Here is an 11,615-nt window from a genome sequence, read left to right as displayed (position 1 = left end):
CCCTTCATCATTTCTGATGAAGGGTCTAGGCCCGAAACGTCAGCCTTTCTGCTCCTATGATGCTGCTTGGCCTGCTGTGTTCATCCAGCCCTGCACCTTGTTGTCCTGAAAAAAAATCTTAACAATTTAGATGCTACTTTGCAAAGACATGAAGTTATTGGCCCAAGAGTGAGGAAAGACAAATGTGAATTTTTTAAATCTTCCTTCAAATTTTTAGGGCATTTGATTGATGCTAACAGACTACAAAAGACACCTTCAAAAGTAAAAACCAGGACTGAGGCACCAGCACCTAAAAATGAAAACTAATTGTGATCTTAGTATGGCAGGTTTGCCCCAAATCGTGCAACCATTCAAGACATTTGGCAAAATAAATTACACAAACAAGAATCGGAAATGGGAAGATCAACGTGAAAGAGCCTTGACAAGTCAAAGAGGTTTTATTAAAATTTGAAGTTGCCATTGCAAGTAGCATGGAATGCTTCACAGCAAGAGTGGGAGGAGTCATTTCTCATATTTTACCTAAAGGTGAAGAGAAGCCAATAGCTTTTGCATCAAGATCTTTAAACCAAGCAAAAGTGAACTATGCACAGAGAGAGAAAGAAGCTCTCGCAATCAATTTTGGCATTATATGATCCCAAAAATACCCGAATGGATGGGAATTTACCCTACTAACAGACCACAGGCCATTGATAACAATATTTGAATCACATACAGGGATACCTTTTCTAGCAATGAGCTGCTCGCACAGGTGAACGTTGTTACCATCATCTCACACTTATACAATTAAGTGTTAGCAATCGAATTTACATGGGGAGTGCTGATAGGCCTTCTCGATTACCTCTGATCATAAGACATAGGAACAGGAGAAGACCATTCGGACTCTCTGGCCTGATCTTCCATTCAATAGGATCGTGGTTGAATGGACACTCCTCACATCCATTTTCCTGCCCTTTCCCCAAAACATTTGATTCCCCAAATGATCAAGAATCTTTCTCAGCCTTAAATATATTCACAAGGACTCCATCCCCACAGCTCTCTATGGCTAGGAGTTCTAAAGCCACTCAACTTTCAAAATAAATGCCTCTTCACCTAACCCTTAAATTGGTGCCCCATGATTTTGTGACTCTGATGGTTGGTCCTAGACTATGCCATGAAAGGAAACATTCTCTCAGCATTTACCTGTCGAACCCCTTAAAGAATCCTACATGTTGCAATGAGATCACCTCACAATCTTCTAAACTCCAATGAGCCCCAATCTTTGCCAAATGAGTTGACCACAAACAGTCCTTACATACTCATTTTCTAGTTCAAATAGGTAGAGAACACCCTGGTAATAACAAGACAAGTTATGTACACTAGAAATAATCCACTATCAAAAGTGATGGACAGAGTACTTTAAGGCCAGATCACAGGAACAGCACCAGAACTGAAGCCATACATCACACCGAAGCAAGAACTATCTATACAAGCAGCTCCTATGGGGAATGAGGATCAACATTCCATCTCAGCTACACAAAAGGTCACTGTAGCATTGTCAGAATGAAGCTGTTGTGATGGCCTAGGATAATTCTGAAAATTGAGATGGCTGGAATATATGTAGCTTACACAAGAGTTCTCAACCTACCTCCAGTAGCAACATAGCTAGAACTGCCAAGGCAAAGAGTACATATTAATTACACCAGACCTTTTGAAGCACAATGTTTTTCATATTGGTTGACACACATCCTAAATGGCCTGAAGTTGCAAACTTGATGACAATAGAACCATTGATAGATGGGCAGGTCTTTTGAGAAGTTTGGTTATCTGAAACAACTTGTTGGTGATAATGGCCTACAGTTTACATCATGAGAGTTTATGAAGGATGAAATTCAACATTTCTGATCGACTCTTTATCACTCAGCCATGAATGGTTTGACAGAAAAGGTTGGTCAGACAATAAAACATGCCTTAAGAGTAACTCAAGAACAAAATGTTACCCAAAAGACTTAGCCAATTTTTGTTATATACCAGACCACAAACCACTTGACAGTTCAAAATTCTGTCATTGCTCATACTAAATTGTCAGTTGCACACAGCATTTTATTTGCTGAAACCACCCTGACAAAAGGTATTATTGACAGAAACAACAGACACAGGTTTTCCAATGAGAGAGCCAAGTCAAACCCTGTATTTTCCAAAAAGTTCAAGTGCTAGTGAGGAATTACATCACTGGCAATGAGTGGGTATAAGCCATCATTGTAACATTAATTAGACTTGTTTCCGATACCATATATAGATTAGAAATGACATAAGATGGAGAAGACATGCAGATCAACTTTTGGCAACAAGAACAAATGTGGCAGGGACAACATTACTTGAAGATCCACAAATAACTACATCAAAAAGAGAGACCTGGATATACGTGACGTCAGAACAGTAACTGGAGCATCTGAGGGGACAATGGAGAATATCATGACATTGAGCAACACATTCAGTGATCTCAGGAAAAGACAATAACAGATGATGTCCCTAGTACACATAAAACACCAGAGGTTAAAGCCAATAAAAATAAATAATGGCCAAGTTGCGCAGATGTCACACAAGAATCGACATTCTCTGGAACATCTTACCTATTGACTGTCATAGGATTGTACATACTGTAAATGCTTTCATTGAAGGAACCTCTGATGGAAAATGGGAGGGATGTTGTGTATTGTGCAAGTATGGTCGACAGTCATTTTAAGAGTCTGATCACATGATGTAATAATGACAAACAGTTCTCTCTAACCTTGCTGCATGTACAGTGAAGACCTCCATAACAAAGCTCCTGCTGTCTAATCACTTCAGCCTCATGGTCTTTCCTAGAACTTAACACAGATGATCCCCTACTTTCACTCCTCCCTTCTGCTCTGGGTCATTTCCCCATTACCAGATCCAATAGTGAACTTTCCTTTGAGTTGAGTAATCCACATATTGGGTTGGAAAGGAGTCCTGTAGACATTTTTAAGAACTCCATTCTTTAGCCGCTTTACTTACCACTTCTGTGCAATTAATATCAGGGTGGGAAACTTCTCATGATTTGTGTTCTGTGCTTATTACTCAAATCCCTACTTTTTCTACACATTTCTTCTTTCCTGTAGTTAAGGCCACATCTATTGGTGGCTAAATCCTTTACTATTTTTTAATCTCTATTTTTGTCTTGTTGGTAACTGCGTCACTGTGCTATAGAGACAAGAATGTATTTCAGGTATTGCATTTATCACTGCGAAATAGCATACACACGGGTGACAGAAAACAAGAATAAAAAAAAGTGCAATCCAAGACAGTGCCTCAAATGAGTCACTTAACTGATCACATAAAAGCAGGCATGTACCCTTTGCAGCTTTGTGCCACTGTTAAATTTGCTGGGTAGGTATAACATCTGTTTTTGGTAGCCTTCACTGCTTCAAAATGACAGGCAGTGCTCTCGGTGTCACTCAAAGTACATAGCTGATCCTGGAATTCAATACATTTCATCGTGTGAAGCTCTTCAGAATATTTCAGAGACGCAAGGTACAAAAATAATGATGTATGTGAAGGGGAGAGGGTTATGTTGATACACAGTCAGATGAAGAAGATTAAGAGGGTCAGATGGCAGCACGAACCTAGTTTTGACAGATAGGGCCAATCTATTTCGGTGCTGCATGTTCAATGTGATTCTATGTAAAGTTCTTTCCTCTTATTTGAGATCATAAGACACATAGGATGGCAGGAACAGCAAGGCAGGCAGTGCTATAGCTCACAAACTTGCAGCCTTGCAGAAATATTTAAAATACAATTATCACAAAATGCATATTTTTTGTAAAGGACTTTTTCACTACTCCATCTATAACAGAGTTAAATAAGCAGCTTCATAAAATGCAAAATTCAAAACTAAACCTGCACTCACTCTCTTCCATAGTACTTGGGTCTGTTCTCCACCTGCAAGTAAAAAGAAGTCTACTTGTTTAAAAACAAACTTGTTTACTGCAAAAAAAGACATTAAAGTACTGTATTTAACATACATTGTAAAACTTAACCAAAGGTGATGTTAATTATAATTGAGGAATGATATTCATAAACAATGCAATTTTGCAAAATGGGCTTCAAATAGGCATTAGGCTCCAAATTTCCATGCTCAAAGGATCCAAAACCTATTCCTATATTATCAACACTAAGGCCGGCAATGTGTGGATGCAACCCAACTACCACACTGAACACTTGTGCACCTATTTTGGGCTTCTTTTACTACTGCAGAATATTTATGGTATGAATAGATACACAGTTATTACAAACAAAAAAAAAAAAACCTTGATCAAGCCGAGCAGAAAAAGTGCAAAGAAATTACACTTAAAAATACTAAATAATGTTGAACTAGGCTAAAAAAGGTCAGATACATGAACTATGAATTGATGCTGAAAGAGCAACCTCAACTATCCACTATCCTCAAAAGCAATTCCCATAAATACATAGAAGATAAAAAACCTTAAGATTTTACTAACTGCATGAATAAAATACCTTTCCAGTTTAAATGAAGTGCACCTAAAAACAACATTGATACTTCATCTTGACTTAATTGAATATGAAAGCAAACAGCAGGGACTGACTATGCCAGTAGGTATGCACCTGACAATTTAATAGAGGATTAACATTTCTGTAGCTTCATTAAAATGAGAACCCCAGTGGCTATTAAATCTCCAGTTTTCACCTCAAGACAAAACACTCCGAGGAACTATAATGGAGTTTGAGGAAAACTGACATAGTTCAAGCCACATATAGTTCATTAATCCTTACAAAGCTTCTGGGAGTTAATTAAAACTGATGACAGTGGATTTTGTTTTGGCGTAGACACATTTAAACTACATTATACAGAATTATTTGTATTCCAGTATCTATATTAATGCAACCAATTGTGAACACAATAAAGTAACTGATGTGGTGAAATGTCAGCACTATTGCTGTTGTTATAGTTCCTAAATCATATTGGAATAATATGTTCATGTGTATGAAAGCACAAGTATCCAGAGTGCCACATCACACACTATTGACAATGTACCAAGATAGAAGAATCAGTCCATACAGCCATGCTGCATCTGAGAAATACATTAAATGAAGTTCTAGCATTTCGGTTTAAAAAGGTGATTATTTCCTACTCTTGGGGCAAAAATATACAACATGATGGCAGATGTCTGCAAGCAAAATATAAGCAAAGTTACAAACTAAATAAATGCTTGCATTAGATTGAGCAAAATCCAGACAGAGGGAAAAAACAGAAGTCTCAGTATGGCCACAGCACAGCAAAATCATAGTTCTAACTCAGGTGGAATGATGCTGTCACAGGAATTTGAGAAGTTTAAACAATGTGCAGATTATTTGACATTTAGTAGCTTTCCATAAACACCAGTGAAGAGGACAACAATATCCTTCTGTGGGTAGCAGAGAAATGCTTAGACTTAATTCTGGGATATGAATGACAATGACAGCAAATACCCAGATAACAACTAAGAAATTCAGCACACATCTCCAAAGTCAAATCGAATCAAACAATATGAATTGCAAAGTTTGAGACAGAAACAGGCTTGTTAATGTGTTCTTAACAAGACTGAGAAATATAGCCAGCAAATGTAAAAGGTAAAGGTAAAGGTAAAGGTACCATAGCTCCAGAGGACCATACAACCGCTTTCTCAGCAGGGAGGGACAGAGTCCGTGGTGGTTTAACCCAAGAGTCACTTGACCTCAGGCAAGGTGAAGCTGAGAAGGTGGGACCTTTATGGTAACCTCAGATAGAACTGACCCCATACCGTTGGTGTCACTCTGGATTGCAAACCAGCCATTTGGACAGATGAAGACGCCAACGAGGAAACGCCAATGTGGCCTCCCATTAAGTCAAAGGAAAGTTAGCAGTGTTAACATAGTGAATCAGGAACAAAACAATGAAAATTAAAGAATGTAAAGAAATGTGTGCAAGAACTTTGGGTGGCCAGGAGTTGAGAGATGGAAGGAAATGCCCTGCATATCAGAGTTACCTCATATTCGGCAACTGGGGACACACAAAGAAAATAAATATCAGCTGCACGTTCCATTTCTACTACTTTTGGGTTGAGCTGTTGCAAAGAGCTATCACTTGATCCGACTAATCAAGGAGGTACGGAGTTTGAAGGTAACACATCCAAGTAAAGCCACCCTCTGGTCAGAAGCAAGGTCTGATCCAAATGTACTCAAGTGTCTTGATTAGCTGGTCAGTCACTTTGAAGATTTTGAATATCACATCACTATTGGTCCAGAGAAGAAACCTGAGAAGAAATCCCAAATGTAAAGTGCCAAGAAAACCGAAATCATACCTTTGAAGAAAACTCGGAAGTGATGGAAGAAAATAAATGGATTACTGAAGTCACTGGACCTACAAGCTGGGTAAATTCCAAAGTATTAGAGACAATACGCAAGGCCATACAAACAATTCTCAGGGCCAATATTGAAAGAGTTTTTTGTAGAAGAGGCAGAAAGCCAACTCAGAAAGATAAAAAGGATGATTTTTATAAATAATCGTAGCTCCAAGATGGCAAAAAAGTTATTAACCTGGGTAAGTCTGAAAGCTGACAGAACATAATTTCGCAAGTTAAAAAAGAGCACATAGGAAGAGAAGTTGCATTCTTTAGAGTTAGTACAGGATGCTTTGAAAAGCAAGATCCTGAACCTTGGGTCAAAACTTCAACAGAATATACTTCAAACAGAAGAACTTCAAAGAGGAAAAACAATGACAATGAAGTGTTTAAGAAAAGTACTGTACTGCATGTACACCTTAACACTATCACACTTGGAAAATAACTTACCGGAGACTAACAACAAACTGCGAGATACGCTAAAGAATTTAAAAGAGGAAATATGAAAAACAGTAAGCCAATGTTAGAATCAGATGAGTGGAATGATCTCGCTCTTTTCCCACTACTTATTTGAGTGCAACAGACATTGGAAATTTTTTTGAGGTGTGTATTTCCCAATTTAGTATACACCTATTTGGAGCCATGTGGATGATAGCAAATTAGCCAGACAAAATATCTTAAATTAAGCAGGTCAGGGGTCAGTTTTACAGTGCTAAAACACATCAGAGTAAAATATGGCCTGACTTCCACAAAATGTGCATAAATACACAAACTCACAAACACAAACTGAGCAGCAAGAAAAATGTAAGTTAGAGTAAAGAAGGTTAATTTTGGCCAAGATACAATTCAATAAGATAAACAACAGTTCAATTATTGTAGATCTGGAGCTTTGTTGCTCAACTAAGATTGTTTAAAAAGACAGTTAGTATGCCTTCTTTCTTCCAGAATTGCTGCTGTGAAGCCTTCATGCATGATTTTCTGGTTGTTGCTCACAGTTCAAATTTAAGACAACATATTATCTTGAGTGGAAAAGCACGAGCATATGGGAAGGAGAGAGTGAATGCGCAAGGGAGAGAGAGAATGCATGTGCGCAGAAGGACTTTTCCTCATTACTGGTTGTACCTTCTATTAGTCCAAGCAAGCACACAGTTGTATCATACGCTGACTCTTCAGCTTGCCAACGCAAGTTCAAACAAAGCCATTGTATGGTCTGAAAGCTCGCTCTGATGAGCTCGCATCCTAATTGCACACTTAGCTGTTGCATGTCCAAGCAATTAACTTCTGAATCGTTCATTCTTCTGTGGTTGCATACTGTGAATCTTCATTTTTGATAAATTAAACAAGCTACTTACACCTCTCCTGGGAAGCCATCATCTCTAGTGGTCGTTCATGGACTGATTATCTCCATCCCAATGTAATAGGATATGGTTACATAACAAAAATTGACAGCATGTTTTGTTTCAGTCAGTGTTCGGTTTTGTTTAAAACCTTTTTTAAAAAAGTCTAATACCTGTCATCATGAATTAGAAATAATTGACATGAACAACGATGTCTTCTTTACACCAAGTTGTATGAGCACAAGGAGAAAATGAAAAATTACTGGAAAACAGGAACCTAGCCCTGGATTTTATGCTTTCCACTGAGTGTTCAGGCACAGCAGGCTTGCAAAATACCGCACATGGTCATCCCAATGGCTTTTTGTCATCACCAGGCTAATATCTTACTGGGCAAGCTGGTATTGGGCAAGATGCAGGGAAATCCTCTTTAAGGGAACCCTATACACAGAGGTACCCTGTACAAGGTCATGCTCCAATTTTATCCTACATAGTGAGTTTTCAAACTCAGTTCCCTACTCCCTCACTGGGGCTGGTCAGTTAGATCCGATACACTAGACTGGACTTCAGTCTGCCTGTAGTCTCTGCAGGAGACACTGCCTGAACCTGGTACTGATGAGCTTCACTGCTGCAGACCACTTGGATTAGCTGGTCACTAAAAGTAGGACATCAGCCCAGATGGAAGAGATAACATCTCAGCTTGAGCTGATAAAGGCTCTGCCAAGCATAAAGCAGCAGGAACAGCAAGCTGGGTTTCTCGTGGGTGGACTCCTGACTAACTTTTACATACAAGAATGGGGAATACAGAGCCCGTGACATCCAGAATGGCTGAAAGAGGAACATAAGCTGCAACAGTGTAATGTAGACTTTGCGAAGTGCAGCAAGGCCAAACACTGACTTTATCGTGCTACTACAGTTCAGAAAAGGCACAATATTCAGCTACCCAAGCAATATTACAAATAATGATTTTGAGAAAAGAAAATAAGAAATGAAAATACTCTTATCTATCCAACCTAGTTACAAGAAAGTTAAAATGTTAACCTATAGTTTCACGTGATGAAGGTTTAAATAAAAAACCACACCCAAGCTACCCCCAGCCTCTCCACCAGACTCAACACCTGACCCTACGCTGCCACCACTGGACCCGACCTCCCAGGGTCCAGCACTGCTGCCCTCCCCAGCTGGCACTCCATGTGCCTGAACTTTTCACCACTAACATCTGGCACCATACCCTCCTTCTACACTGCCATCACACTTACCCTTACCTACTCACTTTTTGACAGTACCTGTCAAGACCATTAAATTTCAGAATATGGCAGCCGAGTGTTGTGAAAAGGCACGTGGTGTGCCTTTCTCTGACAGTTCTCCACTATGATAAAACTTCAGACTAGAAATATAGTTCCACATTTCCGAGGGAGAATGAAGTGAAATTTGCTCCTAGAAGCTACTCTCCTGAAAATTCTGACCCTACATATTCAGGCGCAAGGATCCAGAGTGCCGTGTGTTTCAGGGTCAGTACAATGTTTAGATGCAAGCATCAATGCATCAAACTGTAGCAAATAGTGTGACAAGAAATATATTTGATGAAGCTCCAGCATTTGTATTTAAATGGATGACTATTCTGAACATCTGGAAAGCACAAAACATACTATGACCTTGAATGGCTTTTGAGCCAATATACAGTGTTAATTATTTAACACTTTGGTCATTTTCTTTTCATCTGCATATTAAATTTTGTTACATTTTACTGCACTTTTAGTTTAGTCATGTGTCTGATGCAAGTAGATTATATTGCTGGAATACATTCTATGGATCATATTAAAACTATTTAGATTTTAAACTCTGTTCCCTTAACCCACGATCGTCCAATAAAAAGAAAACCCATGACTAATCTAATTGTAATGAATCAAATGATTAGAAGCCTTTCACAACAACAGGCCATTCTTCCAGTATAAAACAAAACAGTAAGATTTGAGTTCATAGGAGCCTCAGATTCAATTCCAATCCTCTTCTTACTCAATGCCCATACTGTACAGTAAGGGGTCATTAAATATGAATCAGGAGCAGAGAGTCTGGCTACATTTCCTATTTAACCAAAAGATACTGAAATCAAGCATCAGATCATATGAATGAATAAGATCATAAAGTCCTGCACTGTTCAACTCATAGGATTCAATATAATATGCACACTAAATAACTACACAAGTTTCAGTTTAACCCTTATATGAAGCAAAAACCTGTTCTCAAAAACAACTTCAAAAATGCTGTCACTACATAATGCTTATAGTGGAATCATAGGACTTTATAAAAAGAATATTTTAATACCAGTTAAACTATTGATTTTACTGCAAAAAAAAAATTGTCCTAAAAAAAACTATGCACTTTTAAAATTAGTGTGACTAAAATGACACCATATAGAAAAAAAAAGTTTGCAAGAAGTTTCTTATTCAAAAGGCCTATGGGGATTTCAGTGTTTGTAAAATAATTCTTCCAAACCAATAAAACATTAGGTATTTTCTTTGTTTTAATGTTCTTCAGATTGCTGGAATGATGACAAAAACTACACATACTCTTCAGCAACAAACCATTCAACTCTTGGCCCCTCGCAAGACTCCCCACAATCCTCAAAGCTCAATTTAGGAGAGTGAATTTAACTGGTTAGCTGCAGCTACATTACTTCAGATGTCCACCACCACATAGGACAGAATGATCTGCTTGATTGGTGGCCCTGGCACCAGGTTTAATAACAACTCCTCAAACCTCAATCTGTAGCTGGAAATGTATCATTTAAATTGATCAGATGTTTGATACATTGGTAACACAAAAAGCACAAAAGCAGGAAGATTAAGGGATAATCTTCAACACCCCCTTCAAATGGTCCCCACCCAACCTACGCACCATCCTAAATTTAGCATACAGTATTCACTATGGTTGAGACATGATTTTCTTTTAATCCACACATTTTTGGAAACAGTATTTTCAATAAACAATAAAACCTAGAACCCCAACTTCCTTTGTATGCCCTTTAAAAAATGACATTGCAAGGATTCATGTATCTGAACTTTGGATACCTGCTCAATCATTGTTGAGCATTATTACTATTAACAATGTACTTCCTTTTATAAATTATTCTAAATTATACTGTTTCACATTTCTCTGTATTAAACACTCTGTTGTCAATTTTAACCACTCAATCAATCATACAAGCCATTCTCTGTTGCGCTACAGACATGTAATCACATGGACCCAGTTTGGGAGCTGGACCAAATTTATTTAATATGCGAGCATGTAACCCATTCAGAATTTGATTAAAACCCAAAAACAAATCTATTGTGCCTAAAACTTTTGTTATCTTTGAATTTTTAAAAATAGTTTGAAGTACTGTAATTTCAAATAAATGAAGACAGACATTACTTGACTGTAAATCTATCAAAAATTTACAATGTTACACAGTCAATATGAAACCAACCTCACACGTGCACGTAATCCTCCTTGGATTAGGAGCTTCCTGCTGTAACTGATACACTGGAAAGTGGGAAGTGAAGAACCAGTGTTAAATTATATTTAAAAATACAACCAATGTACAGAATTAGCAATGATTTAATAGTTTAGGAAAAAGGATAAAATGAAATATTAACAGGATAACTCAGTAACAAATTGCGAAACCAAAATAATTTGTAAATAGGTTGTAAAGTCAACAAGATTTGATCATTTGTTTACGGTGCTTCTGCTTCTAAAAAGCCTAGCACCTCGTTTGAACAGTGATATTTGTATTTTAAGATTATTGCAGGCTACAAGGTGAACTGCACTCAAGACCCAGCCCTCTGAAGTAGCTAGGAAACAGATTTGTTTTGGTTATTTTCTAGGCATTCAATTCAAAATCTCACATACACCTCAAGTTTTG

At 37.9% G+C, this 11,615-nt stretch overlaps 1 protein-coding gene across 1 annotated transcript in view; it reads right to left on the bottom strand.

The window, feature by feature from the left end:
* The window catches only part of chn1 (chimerin 1), a 168,269-nt gene that overhangs the window by 137,551 nt on the left and 19,103 nt on the right, over positions 1-11,615 (bottom strand). The window contains exons 4-5 of the mRNA XM_048598753.1: positions 11,181-11,236; positions 3,908-3,939 (exon numbers count right to left, since the gene is read on the bottom strand). Of these exons, the coding sequence (XP_048454710.1) occupies positions 3,908-3,939; positions 11,181-11,236 (88 nt within the window). The remainder of the gene's footprint in view (positions 1-3,907; positions 3,940-11,180; positions 11,237-11,615) is intronic.

This window comes from Rhincodon typus, chromosome 7, assembly GCF_021869965.1.
Source record: "Rhincodon typus isolate 14 chromosome 7, sRhiTyp1.1, whole genome shotgun sequence".
Lineage (NCBI taxonomy): Eukaryota > Metazoa > Chordata > Chondrichthyes > Orectolobiformes > Rhincodontidae > Rhincodon > Rhincodon typus.
This window is presented reverse-complemented; position numbering and strand designations above follow the sequence as displayed.